The sequence below is a fragment of the Hevea brasiliensis genome, chromosome 13 (assembly GCF_030052815.1).
Source record: "Hevea brasiliensis isolate MT/VB/25A 57/8 chromosome 13, ASM3005281v1, whole genome shotgun sequence".
In the NCBI taxonomy this organism is placed as follows: domain Eukaryota; kingdom Viridiplantae; phylum Streptophyta; class Magnoliopsida; order Malpighiales; family Euphorbiaceae; genus Hevea; species Hevea brasiliensis.
In genome coordinates, this window is record NC_079505.1 from 83,709,209 (window position 1) to 83,728,225 (window position 19,017).

At 33.7% G+C, this 19,017-nt stretch overlaps 3 protein-coding genes across 10 annotated transcripts; 2 read left to right on the forward strand and 1 right to left on the reverse strand.

Moving 5' to 3' along the window:
- LOC110634050 (uncharacterized) lies at positions 1-4,817 on the forward strand. 2 transcript variants are annotated; one of them, XM_021782937.2, is made up of 8 exons: positions 1-982; positions 2,121-2,288; positions 2,503-2,601; positions 2,733-2,834; positions 2,958-3,071; positions 3,699-3,836; positions 3,951-4,271; positions 4,394-4,817. In XM_021782937.2, the coding sequence occupies exons 1-8, from the start codon at positions 482-484 to the stop codon at positions 4,679-4,681; spliced, it is 1,731 nt and encodes a 576-aa protein (XP_021638629.2). In that variant the 5' UTR covers positions 1-481; the 3' UTR covers positions 4,682-4,817. The 2 variants fall into 2 exon arrangements, with proteins under 2 accessions (XP_021638629.2, XP_021638631.2); XM_021782939.2 differs by lacking the exon at positions 2,733-2,834.
- Positions 4,818-8,102: 3,285 nt separating this feature from the next.
- On the forward strand, positions 8,103-10,505 carry LOC110634040 (lysine histidine transporter 1-like). Its single transcript, XM_021782922.2, has 7 exons — positions 8,103-8,408; positions 8,735-9,118; positions 9,211-9,604; positions 9,681-9,786; positions 9,890-9,981; positions 10,062-10,130; positions 10,213-10,505. Exons 1-7 carry the CDS (start codon positions 8,230-8,232, stop codon positions 10,309-10,311), a joined length of 1,323 nt encoding a protein of 440 aa, XP_021638614.1. The 5' UTR covers positions 8,103-8,229; the 3' UTR covers positions 10,312-10,505.
- Positions 10,506-11,560: 1,055 nt separating this feature from the next.
- LOC110634045 (transcription factor GTE10) lies at positions 11,561-18,936 on the reverse strand. 7 transcript variants are annotated; one of them, XM_058132587.1, is made up of 11 exons: positions 18,612-18,936; positions 16,803-18,199; positions 16,627-16,675; positions 16,376-16,525; positions 13,417-13,490; positions 13,228-13,297; positions 13,086-13,127; positions 12,856-12,971; positions 12,684-12,750; positions 12,462-12,592; positions 11,561-12,383 (listed from the first exon to the last, which is right to left on the reverse strand). In XM_058132587.1, the coding sequence occupies exons 2-11, from the start codon at positions 18,123-18,125 to the stop codon at positions 12,132-12,134; spliced, it is 2,274 nt and encodes a 757-aa protein (XP_057988570.1). In that variant the 5' UTR covers positions 18,126-18,199; positions 18,612-18,936; the 3' UTR covers positions 11,561-12,131. The 7 variants fall into 7 exon arrangements, with proteins under 7 accessions (XP_057988570.1, XP_021638619.2, XP_021638620.2 ...); XM_021782927.2 differs by having other exon boundaries at positions 13,047-13,127; positions 18,612-18,935; XM_021782928.2 differs by having other exon boundaries at positions 16,803-18,936.
- Positions 18,937-19,017: the final 81 nt, after the last annotated feature.

The following is a 19,017-nucleotide window of genomic DNA, read 5'->3' on the forward strand; positions in this document are numbered from 1 at the left end:
CCTCTTAATTGTGTTATGCCAGAACTAACAAGGAAGAGAGGACTGCTGCCGGCTGCTGGAGCTCCAATTATGGTTTGACCATGGTGATAGTCCTCGGCCAGGAGAAATTATTAAGAAGCCGCAGATTATTTTTCCGGTCGGTGGTAACTCAGGTCTATTCATTCCTTTTACTGGCCAAGAATACATAAGTATCGGAACAGCTCCTATTTTCAAAAATTTCTTTTCGATCTCTCCGCCAATCTTCCTCTTCAAACACTGAACAGAACACTCTCGTCTCTGGCTTCTTCTTCATCTAGTCAACTACATTCCTCGTCAGCTCTTTCTCTCTCTTCTCTTTCCAAATTAGAAAACCGCCGTATCTATTTCCATCAATTTGCATTTAATGCTCCACAAAATGCTGATTCTGTAATCCCTAATTTAGCCTTCCTTCCTTGCATGTTTTAGCTGTTTCTTTTCTCCACCTACTCCTTCCATTTTCCAAATGGCCACTTCGGCCTTCAGGTCCACCACCAAGAGAACTCCCATTGCCAAATCTTCTGCCGCCTCCACTGATGACTCCTCTTCTTCCACTTCCAACGCCTCTGCTCACCGCCGCTCTCGTAGCCTCAGCCGTTTCTCCCGCCCTTTGCCTCCGCCCGGTGATGACTTCTCTGATGACGCGCCAGCTCCTAGAGGGAGGTTCGTCAACACTGTCAGGGGATCGGGGTTTCCAGATATCACTCTTGATGATCTTGCTGTTCAGTTCTTTGGTTCTTCTGATCGAGGTCGTTCTTCTTCGAGAATTGATGATGTCAGCTCTGGGGATAAAGTCAGTGTGTCGCAAAGAAGAGGGAGGTCTGTTTCCAGGCATGGTTCCAGAGTTGGTGAAGGGAAGGCTAGTGCTGGAAATAGCCATGTTGGGGGACGGGTTAGTTCGGATAACAACAATTCGAGGAGGCGGCGCTCCGTATCAGTGGTTCGATGTCAAATTAGTGATTCTGAGGTGAAATTTTTTTGCTTTTATTATTTGTATGAGTTGCGTTCTTGCTTTTGAATATGCTTTTCAATATGGGGTGAATTGTTTTCTGTCTCAGAATTTTTAGCTTTGATTTTAGACGAATTTCAGTTCCTATGCATTAGAAATGGCTAACTGGATTGCATTTTTAAATGATTTTAGAAATTGAGTCTTTGTAAAAGTTAGTGTTGAGTTGGTTTTGTGATTAATCATTAATTACGCTAATCAATAAATCTAGAAAAACGTCTTGTAAATATAAATATGAATTGGGGTGATTCGCTTATTAAGATGTAGTAAGCTTGTTAACATTAGAGGTTATAGACCTTCTCTACTTTGAAATTATCACAATCGCATTTATCATTTCAAAACCTTTTTTTTTTTTTGTGAAACATTTAATTTTCATATGAAGAGAGGATATTTTGGATGGATTCTTTTGGATTTTCAGTGCAAAAGGCCAATAACGTTACCATGACTGAATGATGCCAAGTTGGATTCCTAATTTTAATGCTGCTTGCTTTTCATTATTTATGAGCACTGGATTTTATTGTATGCTTCATGGAGTATTGGAGTTGAATATGTGCACATATGTTCAACTCTAAATTCTGTTGCTTCTTTGATGAGCTTGTATAGAGAAACCAATTAAACGATTATGAATTAAGTCACATACATATGTAATATACTATGCTGAAAAGATGAGTTCAAATTTGTTTAATCAGTTTCATTCACATATTATGTCCTGGCTATTGTTCACTTCCCCTCTTGCCCAAATGTGTTTATATGAACATTTTTGCAAATTACTCTTTTCATTGAACTTTATTTAAAAGTTATTAGGAGACAACTTTTGGCTTCACTTTTAATGCAAATGATGATCTCCAGGAAAGGAAGTGCTTTTATTAAGAATGTGTTTGCATTTGAACATCTACCTTGCCTAGTTATTGCATTCTTTTATGATTGTGAGCATATGTTGAAAATATTGAATGAACATGAATGAGACAACTTTGAAAACTTATGCACAAATTAATTAGTCTTGTATGTGTTAGTATCCCTTAACAACAATAGTTTGTCATTTGTTGTGAAATTAGAAAAAATAGATAACATTTTCTGACATTTTCCCTCTTTTTGGCAGAGTGATTTAGATCATTCTCAGAATTCAAAAAGTCATGCTACTTTGAAGAGTCTCAGTGGTGGAAGCAGGCAGGTGCCATTGTCAAATAAGACAGCTACTTCAAATCATAGACAGGGACTTGGAAGCTCTCTTAGCCAAAAAGATTTAAAGTACCAGGATGGCTATTCTGTAAGCCTTATCATCTCTTCAGGCTAATTTAATTTACAACTTCAGTAAATTATGGTTTATTTAAAAAAAAAAAAATACTATGGATTTTGTGTATAAAGTCTCTAGTACTTCTTTTATATGCATGTATATCATGATACTTAGTGTTGTGTTCATAGTTTTTCATCAAAGTTTGTCCCAGAACTGAACCAAATTTAAATGTTTCGGGTCCTTTCAGAGCCACTCATCAGTGCTAACAGATGATGAAGGAAGGGATTCTCATCCCAACTTAAATGGGATTGAGAGAACAATACGAGCAGTTTATGCACAGAAAAAGGTTGGATTTAATTTACAGCGATGGCAGTTGCATGATGAGCATTACTGCAGTATTTTCTGTCTGTTTACTTTTGCTTACACAGTTTGCCTCTGGAAATTTGTCACTTATTGCCCATGCTTTTGAATCATAAGGCTGAGCACCCCACCAGTGATGGTATGAACAGTGGGTTGTATGAAGTAATGCGAAAAGAACTAAGGAATGCGGTAGAAGAGATCAGAATGGAACTCGAACAAGTCTGTAATTGAACATCTTGCTAACCTAATTTTACAGTCTCTGCGTCGTATCTTACATATGCAATGCTTGGAGCTTCCACTTTAGTTTGCTGAAACTTACCAAGTTCCTTGCAATTTATGTAGGTTGTGAGAAAACCAAGTACCTCCTTAGCAAGTGATGACTGCAGGCGATCCCAAAATTCTGTCGATCTTCTGGCTCCTACTATTAAAAGGAATTATGCAACAAAAATGGAATTGGTATGAAAAGTCAAATAAAATATATATCTTGTATCAATTCATCCCATGGGGCAGTATTCATTTAATAATTATTAGTATGGTAGACATGCATGAGAGCATGTCAAATAGAAACTAGAAATCCCCCTTCTTTTCTGGGTGCTGAATGCTTACCAAGGAGTGCTTTGAGTTATGTGATACTAGTAACTGGTACTTATGGGCATTTTATCAGTCAGCCATAGCTCTTCTCTTAGGAGTGGGCTTGTTGCCTATATTCTACATTAATGCTTAATAATCATATATTGTTGCATTTGTGAAAATATAACATGTTGTCAAGTGTAGGATCAATTACACTGGATGATTTGTTGTAACTTGCAAGTTTTTAATTGTGATGGTATACTGAGGAAGATTTACTCTTTAAGTTATACTGTGGTAGGTACTGAAGACTAACAGTGAAAATTAAGACTATTTTCTGTTGTTAAACTGGCTTCTAGATTGAACATTGCGTATTCAATTAAGGCAATATCAGTTTATTTTGACTGGGTTAGATAATTCATATTTTTTTCTATTGCATGATAGGAGGTGCATTGATAAATTTGGTTATATTTAATTTTTAATGCTTCTTATTGATCTTTATTCTTTAATTAACAGTGTGAGAAGCGTAAACAAGATTTGTTGTTAGAAATATTGTTGGAGGAGCAGCATGGGAGGGACCTTTCTAATGATGTGAAGGAATTGCTTTATGATCCAAAGGACATAATTGTGGAAAAACCATTACGAGCAAGGAAGGTACAAATTCTCTTCCATGCCTTTTCAGTGTGGAATTTGCGTGTGCTGCTTGCCTGTTCTAAAGGGCATAACACACTTTTATCTTGATTCAGTATTTTGTAATTTATTTTCCAGAAGAGCAGTGACAGAAGCAGGATGTCTAAGAGATTGACCGAGGAGGCAGAGAGATATATTGAAGATTTCATTTCAAATGTTGAAGATACAGATATCTCATCTTTAGATGGGGAAAGGAGTGATACAAGTTCAAGTTTAGGAGGAATAACGAAGACACAAACTTTCCAAAGTCCAGTGTTGTCCAAGCCCATTCCTGTTGAAATGGATGGGGTTGTACTGCCCTGGTTGCAATGGGAAACCTCTAATGATGCTTTTCCTTTATCGAGCAATAAATCAGAGATGATGGCTACTCCAAAAACTAATTTATGGGAAGCTGCTCAGGTAATCTTTGACCTGTTGTTTTACTACATTATCTTGCTTAGCAAGTTTATATGCTTCTTACGGAAATCTATTCAAACTTATTTTGGACTAATGTGTCTCTTCATTTTCAACTCATATGATAGGATGCATCCCGTATGCAAGATTCAAGCAACCATTCCATTAGTAGCCGTGGGAGTTGGAGCCCAGGACTTCTCGATGTCCATTCCTCAAATATTGAGGGGAATAGATTTGGAGAAATTGGAAGTTATTATAGTCAATTTTCATCAGATGGAACAACAAGAAGGCCACAGCAAGATGTTGACGAGTATCTGGAGCGTAAAAGTGAAGAAGCTTTTCTCTTTGAAAGATGGAGTCAACAACAGAGAATCCATTCAGGCAGTCTTTTGCTTTGTAACCAAATATTCTTTTAGCCGTAATCTTCTTCTTTTTTTTTTTTTTTTTCAATTCGAATTCACATTAATTTCTTTGTATAGATGTTTACATCTAATTCTCCTGGAAATTGTTGACATTAATCTCTATCAAAGCAGCATAAGCTGTATTTAGTTATTTCCTTAGAAATAATAGTTGTTATTATTATTATTATTTAAAATTAAAGCTTATCATATAGGTATTACAACTATAATTCTTGACTATATTTGTACAAAAATAGGATTAATAAAATAGATTTATTAAATAATGAAGATTTTATTTAAACTAGTGATTTTATAATTTAGACTTCATTTATGCTAAAAGCCAAAACCACGTAATGTAGAAAACACCATTTATTGGCTATTAGGAGACTTTTTCCCCATTGAATAAATCGTTCATGATTTCTTGATTAAAAAGAAAATTCAATAAAAAGAAATTGTGAAATATCCTAACTTGCCTAATTGAGAGGTCAAATTTCCTTAATTAGCCACGCAAAAGAAAATGTTCTTTTAGCAAATAAAAAAAAAAAAAGAAAATATATTTTTTTTAAGGATAAGTATATCCTATCCTCATATAATTAGCATTTCAGTTAGCATCTCTGGGAATAAAACTAATTACAAACATAACACCAGGATCGAAGTAAAAATCTTATCATTTTTATCGGAAGACTTCTTTTGTATGAAACTGTTATGAATTTAGGAGAATCACACTCTAAAAACTAAAAATTAGTTATCGATGTGGGAGAATCCAACTCATATATACCTCACATTAAAATCTTATACTTTTTGATATGGACGTAAGTTTTTCTAACAATAAATTGTAATAATACCCCAACTTGGATAACTATGTTGGACATAACCACATTGGTCACAATTAACACCTTACACATTAGATCACCTGTTCTTGCATAATAAATTTAGGCCATTATTCCGTAAGTCATAACTCTAAATTTGAATCTTACAAGATAAAGTAAACTCTGATACCATAGATATAAATTCAATAGGACTACACCTTAAAAACTAGCTATTAAGATAAAAGAGTCCAAGTTCATATATATATATATATACCATATTGAAATTCCATACATTCAATATGGAATATAAATTTTTCTTGCAATGGACGCAATATTATGGACAGTTTGAAGAAGATTTCTTTTGTATGACACGATATCATAATCAAGTTAGGAACCACTTCTATGACACCCCACCCTCTTTTATTAAATTAAATAACAAATATGTAAAACTTACGAAATTTATATAATAATACCTTATTTTATTTTAAAAAAATAAACAACATATTAAATTCACAAATCATATTTCAAATCTAAATATTTAAAAAAATTAAAAATAATAAAAAATAAAATTTACTTAAACACTTGACCCTCTTTTATTAAATTAAATAACAAACATGTAAAACCTGTAAAATTTATATAGCAATACCTTACTTAAAAAAAGAAAAAAAAAAAGCTAAATTCACAAATTATATTTCAGATTCAAATATTTAAAAAAATTGGAAAGAAAATATTAAAAATAAAGATTTTTTTTTTTTTTAATTTTCAACCACACTTAAAGGTACGTAAATAATAGAGGATAAGATTTACGCAACTCTTAAATTCTATCAAAATTTTAACAATGTTTTCGTTAAAATTGAATACTAATAAAATCATATAGTAACATCACAACCCTCAATGTGCCATATCAAACCAGTTCACTAATTTATTATGTTTCAATGGCCCATTTAGACTCAGAGGTGGCCAATGATATATGTAACATTTAAGGTTAAGTGTGTACTTTATATATAATTTAACTTTTTTTAAATTTTATTTTTTATTATTGAAAAAAAGTTAAAAAATATAAATCTCTAATTTTTTTTTAAATTAGTTGGGCTAATAAAAAGAAAAACTTTTGAAATTATTAAAATATCATTAAATTTTTTATTTAATTGAATTGATAAAAAATATCAATCAATAATAAGCTAATAATTAAATCTAAGTATTTTATATATTTCACTTCGTAATTTAATTTTTTAAAATTTATTTTTTGAGAAATTTAAAATAGATGCTCTACTAATTTTTCAATTTAGTTAATCTAATAAAAAAATAGCATTTCAAATTATTAGAATATAGGCTCGTTAACATTTTTTTTCAATTAAGTCAATAAATTAACTTTTTAAAATTTTATTATAAAAATTTTAAATACTAAATATAAAAGTCTATTAAGGACATACCCATAATTATGCTATTAAATTAAAAATTAAAATTTTAAGGAAATGTAATGGTCCCTGATATATGCAACATTTAAATTTAAGTGTCTTATATATTATACTCATAATTTAAATTTTTTTAAATTTTTTTATTAGTCAGAAGTAATTTTAAAATATAGGCAAATACTTTTTTTATTTTAATTGAAATAATAAAAAAATAATATTTGAAGTGATGAGAATGTGAGTTTATTAATTTTTTTTAATTAATGGATAAAAAATTTTATCTGTTAAAATTTTTTTTTTAAATTTCATTATAAAATCTATTAAATACATGTATATATTTAAACTCCATCAAATTAAAATTGTAGAGAACAGTGCCTTTGCCAGGCCATTAGATCCATCATTAAACACTTTGTAAGTTGTAAATGCAATGGTATTAAATCTCTTGGACTATCAGGTGAGGGCATGTTTGGGAATAAAATTAATTTTGGACACTTATTTGGATAGGTGAATTTTAAGATTCTAATTAATTTTTAACTTAAAATTTTATAAATTTTTATTTGAAAAATAAATCTAAATTTTCAATAATTTTAAATGTACAGCTATGAAATTTCTAGTTATAGGAATGCTTAATGAAACGCCCAATTTCCAAGTATCAATTTTAAATTTTTATATTTTATTTTTGATGGCGTGTAATATTGTTGGTTGGTTGGTTTAGTGCTGTGTAGATTTGAGCTCTGATTCAAATCTATACACACTAATAAAAATCTTACAATTTGATATGCTAATACTATTTTTAGGGATTTTCAACCACATCATTAATTTAAATATTAATTTATTAATTCAATAAATAATATTATAAAAATTATTCTAAATTCGTAACTCCTATAAAATGATATATAATTCTAAACTCATTTTTATAGTAAATTTTAATTGCATCATTGCATACGATAAATCTAATTAGTTTAAAAAAAAAAGGTTGATTTACATCCGAGTAATTTAAATAAAAATGATAATTTTTTTTTTAGAAATAATCACTAATACTCAGAAAAGTAGAATATTCAAACTATGAAACACAGTAATAAATAAATAGAAAAAAAAATTGAAATAGAAATACTTGTGGCTGGCTGACTCAAAACTAAGGGTATCAGAAAAAATTTAAAAGAAAAACTAGTAAGATTTGTTTTATATAACATAGACTTCTAAGTGTAATTTAAATTTAGGATGACTTGGTCATGCTATAATTTCAGTTGCAAAGGGAAACAAACTCTTGCTTTTTGAGTTGTGAGTTTTATATACGCCTGTCATACCTGTGGTGGGCATTAGAATTCCTATAGCCTCCATTAACATGGCAGAAATTCAATCACAAAAGTGTGTCTCCACTGATAGATCCCAAAATATCAATGACTGGCTTCCCATCACCAAGTCTAGGAATGCTAAATGGTGGTACTCTGCTTTTCACAATGTCACTGCCATGGTTGGAGCTGGGGTCTTGGGCCTTCCTTATGCCATGTCTCAACTTGGATGGTACACAAATCATTTATTTCTAATTATGCTTAACTATATTTTCTTTTTTTCCTTTTTTTGATTCAGATTGAGGCCTACACATGGTAACACTGTCATTTGAAATAGACAGAAATGGGTGGTAGTTTTTAACCATTTCTTTAGGAAACTTAACAAAGGTGCAGATTGGATGGCTGATTGGGCATCTTCGTTATCCATGGGGTCAATTTTTTTTTTTTCCAGCAAATTCCTCAAACGTGATTTTTTTTTCCTGTTTTATTTCAAATGATCAAAAAATACATAATGTTATAGCTATTCAATAAAACTGACCTTGGTTATATCATTTTTAGGGGTCCTGGTGCCGCTGTAATGGTGCTGTCATGGATCATTACCCTATATACTCTATGGCAAATGGTGGAGATGCATGAAATGGTGCCTGGAAAGAGATTTGACAGGTACCATGAGTTAGGGCAGCATGCTTTCGGTGAAAAACTTGGTCTTTGGGTAGTTGTACCACAGCAACTGATGGTAGAAGTTGGGGTAAATATAGTGTATATGATCACAGGAGGAAAATCTTTGAAGAAATTCCATGATACTGTTTGCCCTGATTGCAAAGATATCAAAACCACCTACTTTATTATGATATTTGCCTCCGTTCACTTCGTTCTCTCCCATCTTCCAAGTTTTAATTCCGTCACTGGAGTCTCTCTTGCGGCAGCTGTTATGTCCTTGAGGTACTTTTCTTTATATCTTCTAATGTAACTGCAATCTTTATGGCATGATTATGTTGTATATGCTCATTTTATATGACTGTTTCAATGGATAGTTACTCAACCATTGGTTGGGTAGCTTCCCTGCACAAAGGGGTTCAGCCAGATGTGCAATATGGTCCTAGGGCTTCGACTTCTACAGGACAAGTGTTCAACTTCTTTAGTGCGTTGGGGGATGTAGCATTTGCCTTCGCAGGGCACAATGTGGTGTTGGAGATCCAGGCAACAATCCCTTCCACGCCTGAAAAGCCATCAAAGAAACCCATGTGGAAAGGCGTGATCGTTGCCTATATCGTAGTAGCTGTCTGTTACTTCCCAGTAGCCTTCATAGGTTACTGGGTTTTTGGAAACAAAGTTGAGGACAATATCCTCATCTCGCTACAGAAGCCTCGTTGGCTAGTTGCTGCTGCTAACATGTTCGTGGTTATTCATGTCATTGGAAGTTATCAGGTGCGGTTATTACTTGTTTCATTTTGTATATGCGATTGGTCTCTTCCTGATAATTGCATAGATATCATACATGTAGGTATTCGCCATACCAGTATTTGACATGATGGAAGCATTTTTAATCCTGAAGATGAAATTCAAGCCAAGTTTGATTCTTCGGTTTATAACTCGAACTCTATACGTTGGTGAGCATTTCCCTGATCTTAAAATATTAGTTACTCTCTAATTAATTAATTAATGGGATTTGCTTAATTATAAAATTGGCATTAATTTGGATTGGATATGCAGCACTGACAATGTTCCTTGGAATGACATTCCCATTTTTTGGTGGGCTTCTGAGTTTCTTTGGAGGATTTGCTTTTGCTCCTACAACATACTACGTAAGACCCATAACTATGACGACACTTGTCTTCAATTTCCTGCTCAAAATGCCTGTCTGATCTTTTACCATTTTTGGCAGCTGCCTTGCATCATGTGGCTTGCCATATACAAACCCAAGAAATTTAGCTTATCTTGGTTGGCAAATTGGGTATGTATCATCATTGGAAAAAGAAAAAGAAATTGATGGTTTGATATATTATTTCTGATTTCCTAATCTATTTTGATGACAGGCATGCATTATAATTGGTGTGGTGTTGATGGTTTTAGCCCCTATTGGTGCTCTAAGGCAGATAATACTTCAAGCCAAGGACTTCAAATTTTACTCTTGAGTACCTTAGCTTCTTCTCCAATGTTGATGCTGCCTTGCCTTCCATGCCCTATTTACTTTTAACATTTCATATTTCTTTTCCAGCCACACTCTATTACTTTTCTATTTTTCAATATGTGAATGTGCTTTTATTTATTAGTTTCAAAATGAATTTTAGGTTCCTCCATCGTCTTTTTATCTATGCTTATTGAAAATTATCAAAAACCTATTACATGACATGATTAAGTCAATTTAGCAAGTTGTTTACAACGCTCGCTCGAATTATTCATATTTCATTCACCTATCCTAAATGAGCACAATTAAACTGCAGTTTCTAGAGGACACAATGTCTAATCTAAGTTTGAGCTGGAAGTGCGCAATTAATTGGTTTGATTTCGAGCCGCATCAAATTGAAATTAATTTGTCTAAAAGGACAAAAAAGCTTATAGAAATATTTTCATTTCATCCCAACAACACAGAAACATTTTCATTTCTATTTCCATTTTGATCCGGTGACTAAAGGTGGGTTTAGAAGAGATGAAGAAAAAGAAGAATCATCGGTTTCAGATACTGAAGTTGGGTGAGGAAAACAGAAACCGGATATGGAGTTTCTTCTAGAACGAAAATGAATATGGAAGAGTACCTGCATTTTTTACAAGTCAAAAATGTACACCTCTATTTGAAAATTGTTGATTTTGGTTTTCTATTTAAACAACACAACAAATCAAATTAAAAACTGAAATTGTCTAAAATCTATATTTAATTAATCAATCTGATTTTTCAATTAAAACTGCCCACCCTTAATTTCAGCTGTTGTTTATCTCGAGTGTAATTTATTGTTAGTTGGTTAACAGGCAGATTTGAGCTGTACGAAACTGTTTTCGTGTTATCAGCAATTCGATTTTAATTTTGCATTTAAAAAAAAAATTATTTTAATTTAATTAATTTCAAATTCATTAAACATTCATTTAGTAATTCAATCAACAAAATAATACTATAAATAATAAATAATAAATAATAAAAAAATGAAACTTGATTAATATATTAAATAATATCATAAATTCTTAGCACCTTTAAAATGATAAAATTTTAACTCACCTTAAAATAATCTTTAAATTAAAATAATTTAAAATAAACTAAATTAAAGTAATCTTTTCGGAGAAATTTCTTCGAAGATAGAACAAGCACACTTTAAAACACAATCAATCAGCAGCGTTCAAAAAATGGAATACCACCGCATCGTTGTACAGCCCCAACACAAACAGTACAAATTAAACTAAAAAAGGGAAAGGGGAAAATTTTGAAGTGTATAAATATTGAGGACCGACACAATAGCGTTTCAGAAAAAAAAAAAAAAAAAGAAAAAATTTAAATGCCATTTTCAACTCTTTGACTATGTTACAATTCCTAGGTCTACTCTCCTGCCTAAAACGGACATTACATCATCCTACACCCTTCTCCCAATCCATCAACTCTAAACACCAAATCGATTTTGTCTGCTCAACACTAATAAGATGCCAGATAAAAAGTGCATCAGTCCATACAAACTACAATAACCACCAAGCGAAATCACCCCTTTTCCTTTGCTCCTCATTACTAAGCCCCCAGCACAGCAGTCAATTGCATGGCCAATCATATCCCAAATTTCAACCCAATTTCCAAGACTGAGAATCAACACAGATACCAGCCAATCCATACTGCTGATCATGTTTCTCCTGAGAATCTTATTAGGAACGAGTAACAGCATAATCTTCCCATAAAACTGAACCATGGAAGAGAGCTTTCAGAAGAGCCATTTTGTAAAATCCTTGAATTGACAGAATAATATAAACAAAAGCCTCATCAGTCAATCTCTCCTTCCTCAACATCTTTCTCCAGCTCTGAAACACTTTGGGGTGGTTCAATTTCTTCCTCGTCATCATCTTTCTTCATGTATAGTCCTAGTTGTTCCAGTGGGTTAATACTCCCCTGAAGCGTGAAATCTGGGCTTGTCTCCTCCATGAAACTCGGTAACTCTTCATCGTGAGCAGTCCTTAGCATTTCAAGATCTTCCATAAACTGACAGTTCTCATTAATATCAACAGTCTTTTCCATCTGCAAAGAACCAAAAATTTTATTCAAATTCGCTGGTGTCGAGTCGGCCTTCACATAAAATAATATGTTAGCTTTCACCTGTTGCAATGCTTGACGTGCAGCTTCTCTTTCCAGCTCCCTCTTCCTTTTTGCTTCAGTTGCTGCTTCAGCTTCAGCTTTCCTTCGAGCTTCTTCAGCAGCCTTGGCCTCAGCTTGCATCCGAGCCTTTTCTGATACAAATTTAAGACAACTCACCCACCGTCAGAGATCTTAAAAAATTATATCAACTCAGATATTTAAGATTAATGTATTATTCCACACCTTCTTTTTGCCGCCGCTCAAGTTCCTCCCTCTCCATCCGCAATTTCTCAGGATCCCACTTTTCACCCTGCACTCAATGCATAACATAATGCACTACAAGTTAAAAGCATCTTCTATAATAATGTGGATGTCAATGCCAAATTGTAAGATAATTAGATATGGTGAGACCAACCTTTTCAAGTGCCTTTTCTCGAGCCCTCAATATGGTGTCTGCAAAACGGTTCCTTAATAAAGCTGCACGATAGAGCTTATCCGGGGAGACTTGTCTCTCAGGTGGAGCACTCTCCCCTAAAATATTATAGCATATTGGTGAAATGAAGCCCCAAAGTAACAGCAGTAAGTCTTCTTAATGATTTTGCTTACCCTCTTGCTGGCCATCTGTCTCAGCAGTAATTGGCTTACCTTGTGAATTTGGATCAATTTTGGCCAATCCATTTGCAGATTCTGAACAACAAATTGGAAGCATTACTTCAGGATAACGCTAGCCTAAAAAAGAAAGAAAGGAACTCTAGACATGCATGTATCACAAGATATAGAAACTCACGATTCCCGATTTCTGGATCATCAAGACCACTTTTCTTTTCATCTAAATTTTCTCCAGATCCCACAACCTTCTGCAAGTAGCAAAGGCATAAGAAAAAAAAATTAACCAAAGTCCATCTTAGATAAAGACCAAAATATATTTTGATTTATGGAGTGCCCTGCCCTAAGGCAATAGCTTATCAAGATATACCTTGGTCAGAGCACCAGCAACTGAAGCTTTAGCTGCATCAGATTCACTGCGAGATGAACTACCTGAATCTGAATCTGTAAAGAAAGTTATGCGAACAGCAAAGAAAATTAGACTATAAACAAAATAGAGCTTTATACTAGTAGTTTACATATACAAATCTTAATTTATTACATCAAACAAATTGCTTAACATTAAAGTAGATAAGCATGTAAGCCTAATACCAAGAAGCGGCGCAAACAAAACGGAAATTTTCTAATTTCCTCACCCAAACAAGGGACTTGGAATATCGCCTTGTCAATATTGAGAAGATTAGAATACAAGCGGAGCCAAATGCCTCATAACAGTTACAACAAAAAGTTGTGAGGCTCCCTGTATTTCACACTGACAAGCAAACAATCCCAGAAAGTGGAAGCTTGAATACAAAGATAAATACGAATACTTGCCCATTTCAAAACACAACATCTATAACATACAGTTTGGCTTAAAATTGACTCTCAAGATCCAACTTCATTTCTCAAGTACTCACCCAGACAGTCAAAATCCGATCAACATTCTCTCACCTGATAGATCTCTTACTACGGGCCTGTTTGACATTACTATAATGACTTGCTGTTGAAAACTGCTGTTGCAGTTTTATAAACAGCAGTTTTACCTTTTTGGTGATAAAATAGACACGTGCTGTTAATCTAACAAGTTGTTTGTAATTTGTTTGGTTAAAATTGTTATTTAAGATGTCATTACAAGTACAATGACTAAAAAGAACAATAATTATAAATATGCTTTTTAAATATTATTACTAATTAACTATTTATTTTATTCATGTTAATTTTTTATAATTATATTTAATTTATATAATGAAATGTATTTAATTTTAAAAATTTTTATTAATTAAATATTAATAAATATTTATAAAATATTTCACTAATATTCATAAAATAATCATTAATTAATGCTTTATTTAATTAAAAAGTAAGGAAATTTTAAATAGCTTTGTTTCTATTTCTAAACAGAGGGTCGAGCTAGACATGTTGAATGGAGTGCAGACATGATGGAAAAATAAATGGCTGATATAGTGATTTAAATGAAATTATGAGAAGTTATAAGGGGTATTTTGTACATATAAAGTCAAATTTCTGCTTCCCGGTCATGGTTCAAAACGTGGTTTCAAAAAAGCATAATTTCTGCTACATCTATAAAACCTAGGTTTTAAAGTCTCAAAACTTTGGTAAGAAATTTAACCAAACAAATTATGAACCTGCTTTTTCTGCAAAACCAGCTTTTTGGCTGCTGTACTGCAGTGCCAAACAGGCCCTACATCTAATCTTCAGGTTGAATAAAATTGGCAAAATGAATATAAATTCACAAAATCCAAGCAAGTCAACAATGCTCAAAATCCTTGGCCAAAATTAAATATTGAAGTCCAACATTATAAATCAAATTTCAAATTGCAAAATTTGGATGCACTCAAGAGTAAAGCATTATAAATTTGAGGCACAGGGGCAAAATTCATGACTAGTACCAAAATTTTTACCAGACAATCTCCTTTCACTTGCTTGTCATGCTACAACTACAAGTGTTTCATACAACAGATATATTCTTAGAGTTTTCCAATAACACCTTCAAGTTCCAGCAAGCAATCAAAATTTTTGTTTCAGTTTCTTTTTGTCAATACTTCAGTTTCACAGACCCAAAAAGAAGGTACAAGCCCTTCTCTAGATTTTTCAGCACCCCTCTTCCTTAAAACTGAATGATCTTAGCTGCACTCTCTGCTTCAAAGTCTTTCTGCTCACTGTCTCCAATCAACCGTCTTAACCCATCTTCTATCTCTCTTTCTAGTGACCAATTACACAATTTCACCGAAAGGTCTATCCTCTGATTTAACACCTAGACCACAAATTAGCAGTAAAATTGCTTGTTGGCTAACATTTCAGCTTTATTGCTAACATTTCAACTTTATTAATTCTTTATTTCAATGCTGAGGATATCTTGTTCTAATGCACATGTTAATTTCTTCCACTATTGTTCAATCATATATGAGAAGCAAAAATGGCTTACTAGATCCAAATATCCAGAAACCATGGTTTAAAAAATTGTTCTTTAACCATAGTGCCGCCACCAAATAAAATATGGCACTAACTCCACAATTGGCCATCATGTAGGATGTAAATTATTACATCTAGCTGATGCGACAAACCAGATTGAACTTGAACAAAAGACTCAACTCTAATACTCGAAAGAAAAGCACATACAACCCTAAGCAAAATCCAGATTATTACAGATACCTTAATGCACCACTCTGTAAGCCCTCTACAAAAAGAAGCCAACCAACGGTCCCACTAGGAATTTCATCAAAAATTCCAGCATTATACATCAAAAGAATTTTACGCTTCAACTCTATCCAATCAATATGTTTTCTTTCAACATATGTTTCTTGTAAGGACATTAAGCTACCTTTACACAACAGCCCATGCTGGAATGGATAAGCACAAACCAATTGACACGGTACAAGTTAATCAGATAAAATTTTACAATTTTTTGGTTAATAAAGGTGGCTATTACATTATAATTCACAATACAAACTGCAAATGAAAGCTTCCTGGTCGCTTGTCTAACGGTACTGGAAATTGAGTTTAAATGACACTACATTGAAAAAGATAATTTCATAAAATATCAATTAAAGCACAAATGCAACAAACAAAATATTCAGAGTGCAATTCAGAATTCAAATGATCAGGCATACAGATTAAGGGGAAAAATTCAAAATTTAAATACATTTTGCAAGGAAGAATGTCTTAGTGAAGTTTTCCACACTTTAAAAGATCATATAATGTCTAAATTTATATCTTCCCAGAAAATCCTAAGATAACAATTACACCTAAACAGTAATGTTATTTTCACATGCTCCAAAACTTGATAAACAAATTCTCAAGCAAATAGAAAAAATCAAAGAAAGACTAACCACCAGAAGAAGAGCCTGATTCACTACTTGAACTACTGCATTTACTGTTCTTTTGGGCTGCATCTTTCTCTATCTCTACTGGAGGGTAACTTGAAATAGCAGGATCGTTTCCACCAACGATATCTATATCTTCATCAACTGGTTCATTGCCTAAAGATATTGTGAAAAGATTTGAAATTGCCAACAAAGTTCCCATGTGCAATGTAGTGCTGTCTAGTATCTCAACATGCACAAATGTGAAGTTAGATTACCTTTGCAAGGTTGCAATGACGAATTGCTAAATCCAGACTCATTAAGAAGCTGAATAAACAAAAAGGCATGCCAAAATTAGAGATAAATCAAGGATTTTCCGCACAAAGACACACTCAAAAAAGGTGAAAATAAATAAACACACAAATGCAAAGAAACAAGAAAGACAGACAGTTACCTCCATTTCACATGCTTCTGCTTTGGCCTGGTTTTTCCGTTTCTCGAGTAAATAATCATCCAAAAGCTTCCGCAATTTAAACAATGTATCATCACTGAGAGCATCAATATCAATCTCAATTTCATCCTCACCTGTCTGCTCAGCATGATGACTATGGTCTTTTAGAAAGTCAATAATGCTTTCAGGCAATTCACCCAGCAATGCTTCCAATTCAGTACTCAACTTGTGCTTATCCTCATCAGTCACTATCCGTCTAGCAGGCTCCAACTTGACCTTATTGTCATTTGGTGCAACTTTCTTCTTTTTTGCAGGATGTGTACCCATATTTGTTTCCATTTCCTTAGCAACACCAGCTCTTGGAGGCACCAACTCCACATTAATGGTCACAGGAAGCTTCTTCTCTATAGCTTTCCATCTCGCTTCAAAATATTTACTTAGTGTCTCAGCCATGAAATGAAAATCATTGCCTGGCGGGTTGTACTTCATTGAATTTGAGAAAGTTAATCGCACATCTGCAGCAAACTCCAGTGGACTTGAATATGCACCTGAAGCAATCTTGCTCTTCACCGTGCCCAAATCCATTGGATTTTTAATGACAGTGAAATAATCTGGTATGTTCAACTTGACCACATCAACTGGTGCATTGAAAACCCAACCAAATTGATGTGCCATCATACGGTTTAGCAAGGTTTCACACTGTTTCATCAACATTGTATTAGAAGTACTCACTTGTGCAGCTGGCTTTGCTGGTTCAGGACGCCTATATGTGCTCTTTTTTGTTTGGGCCCCAGTACGACCAGGAGGAGCTCGTTTCCTGCTCTGTGGAGCAGATACTTCAAAAGAATTATGTATGCCCCCCAGCGGAGGCCTCTTTTGACCATCACTGCAACTTCTAATATCACTAGAAGGCGACAATACAACTGCATTGGAACTCAAAAAATCCACTTTCCTATGAAGGACCCTGACCTGATTAAGTTCTCTTTTCAACCTAAATTCTAAATCCTTCCTCTCTGACCTTGACATCTTGGACAATGAAAAGACTTGCATTGGAACACCAAAACTATCATAACCATCTAGATTCAGACTCATACTTTTTCTCTTGGGAGCATAGGAATCTTCTGATGCTGTCATCTCAGTGTCAACTCGCCCAGAACTCCCAAAACCCTCTGATTCACCCACAGTCTCAACAGCATGCCGGTAATCAGGAATAAAACCAGAGGAATGCCCTTTAGAGTACTTCCTCGATTTACCCATTGGTTGTGAAAGCCAACACTTCTTTGATACCTTCTGTCCAACAAAATCTATAGGAACAGTTGGTGCCATAAGATTAACACCCAATAAATGCACATGTCAACTTCGAAAATAAATTTTCATCCTCAGCTTCACTTTCAAAAAATCTGGACATCCAAAAGGTGCAATATCAAGGCAACGCTCAGCTTCTGTTTCACAATATAATTCGCTTTAATTTCTCTACAGGATCCATTTTTTCAAAATTTTTAAAATTTTCAGGAATGAGATCAATAGAACAATAATTTCAACTCAACAGCAGCAATGGTTCCTTTCCTTAGACATTATTGATCCTTTATTCTGAATGTTAATTGAATATAAGCCTGAGAATCCCGAGTGCACTGAATTCAATCAATATTAACCCTCCCAAAAGCCTAAAGTACAAAATATTAAACCTAGAATGCGACCAGAAATCCCAAAAAAAAAAATAATAATCTTTCCCTATCGCCCAAAAACTTTCAACGATAGAAAAAAAAAATCCTAAAATTGATTCAAGAAAAGAAAAAATAAATAAATACTTACTAGGAAACAACCTAAGCTCCTTCGAGCAAAAACCCCCAGACGTGAAAACCCTAGATCGAATCGAAGCTAAATAAGTACATCGACGCGAACAACTGAAATACAATGTGCGAAAAAACCCTACTAAGGAGGTTTATCCTTCAGCAGAAATCCAATTCAAAACCTGGATCTCGCGCCCGAGCCCTTGATTCGAACAAACCCTAGAGAAAAAAAGTGAGATCAGACAGAAACCACCCTTCGCTATTATTCTTCACCGAAAGAGCGAAGACAAAACAGAAGTTAGAGAGAGAGAGAGAGAGAGACAGAGAGAGAAAGAGAGAGAGCTTGAACCCTGAAATGGTTGGGCTACTTCACTCCTCTACTTAAAGGCCCAAAAGGCCTCATTGAATCAATCCCAGCCGTTGATCAC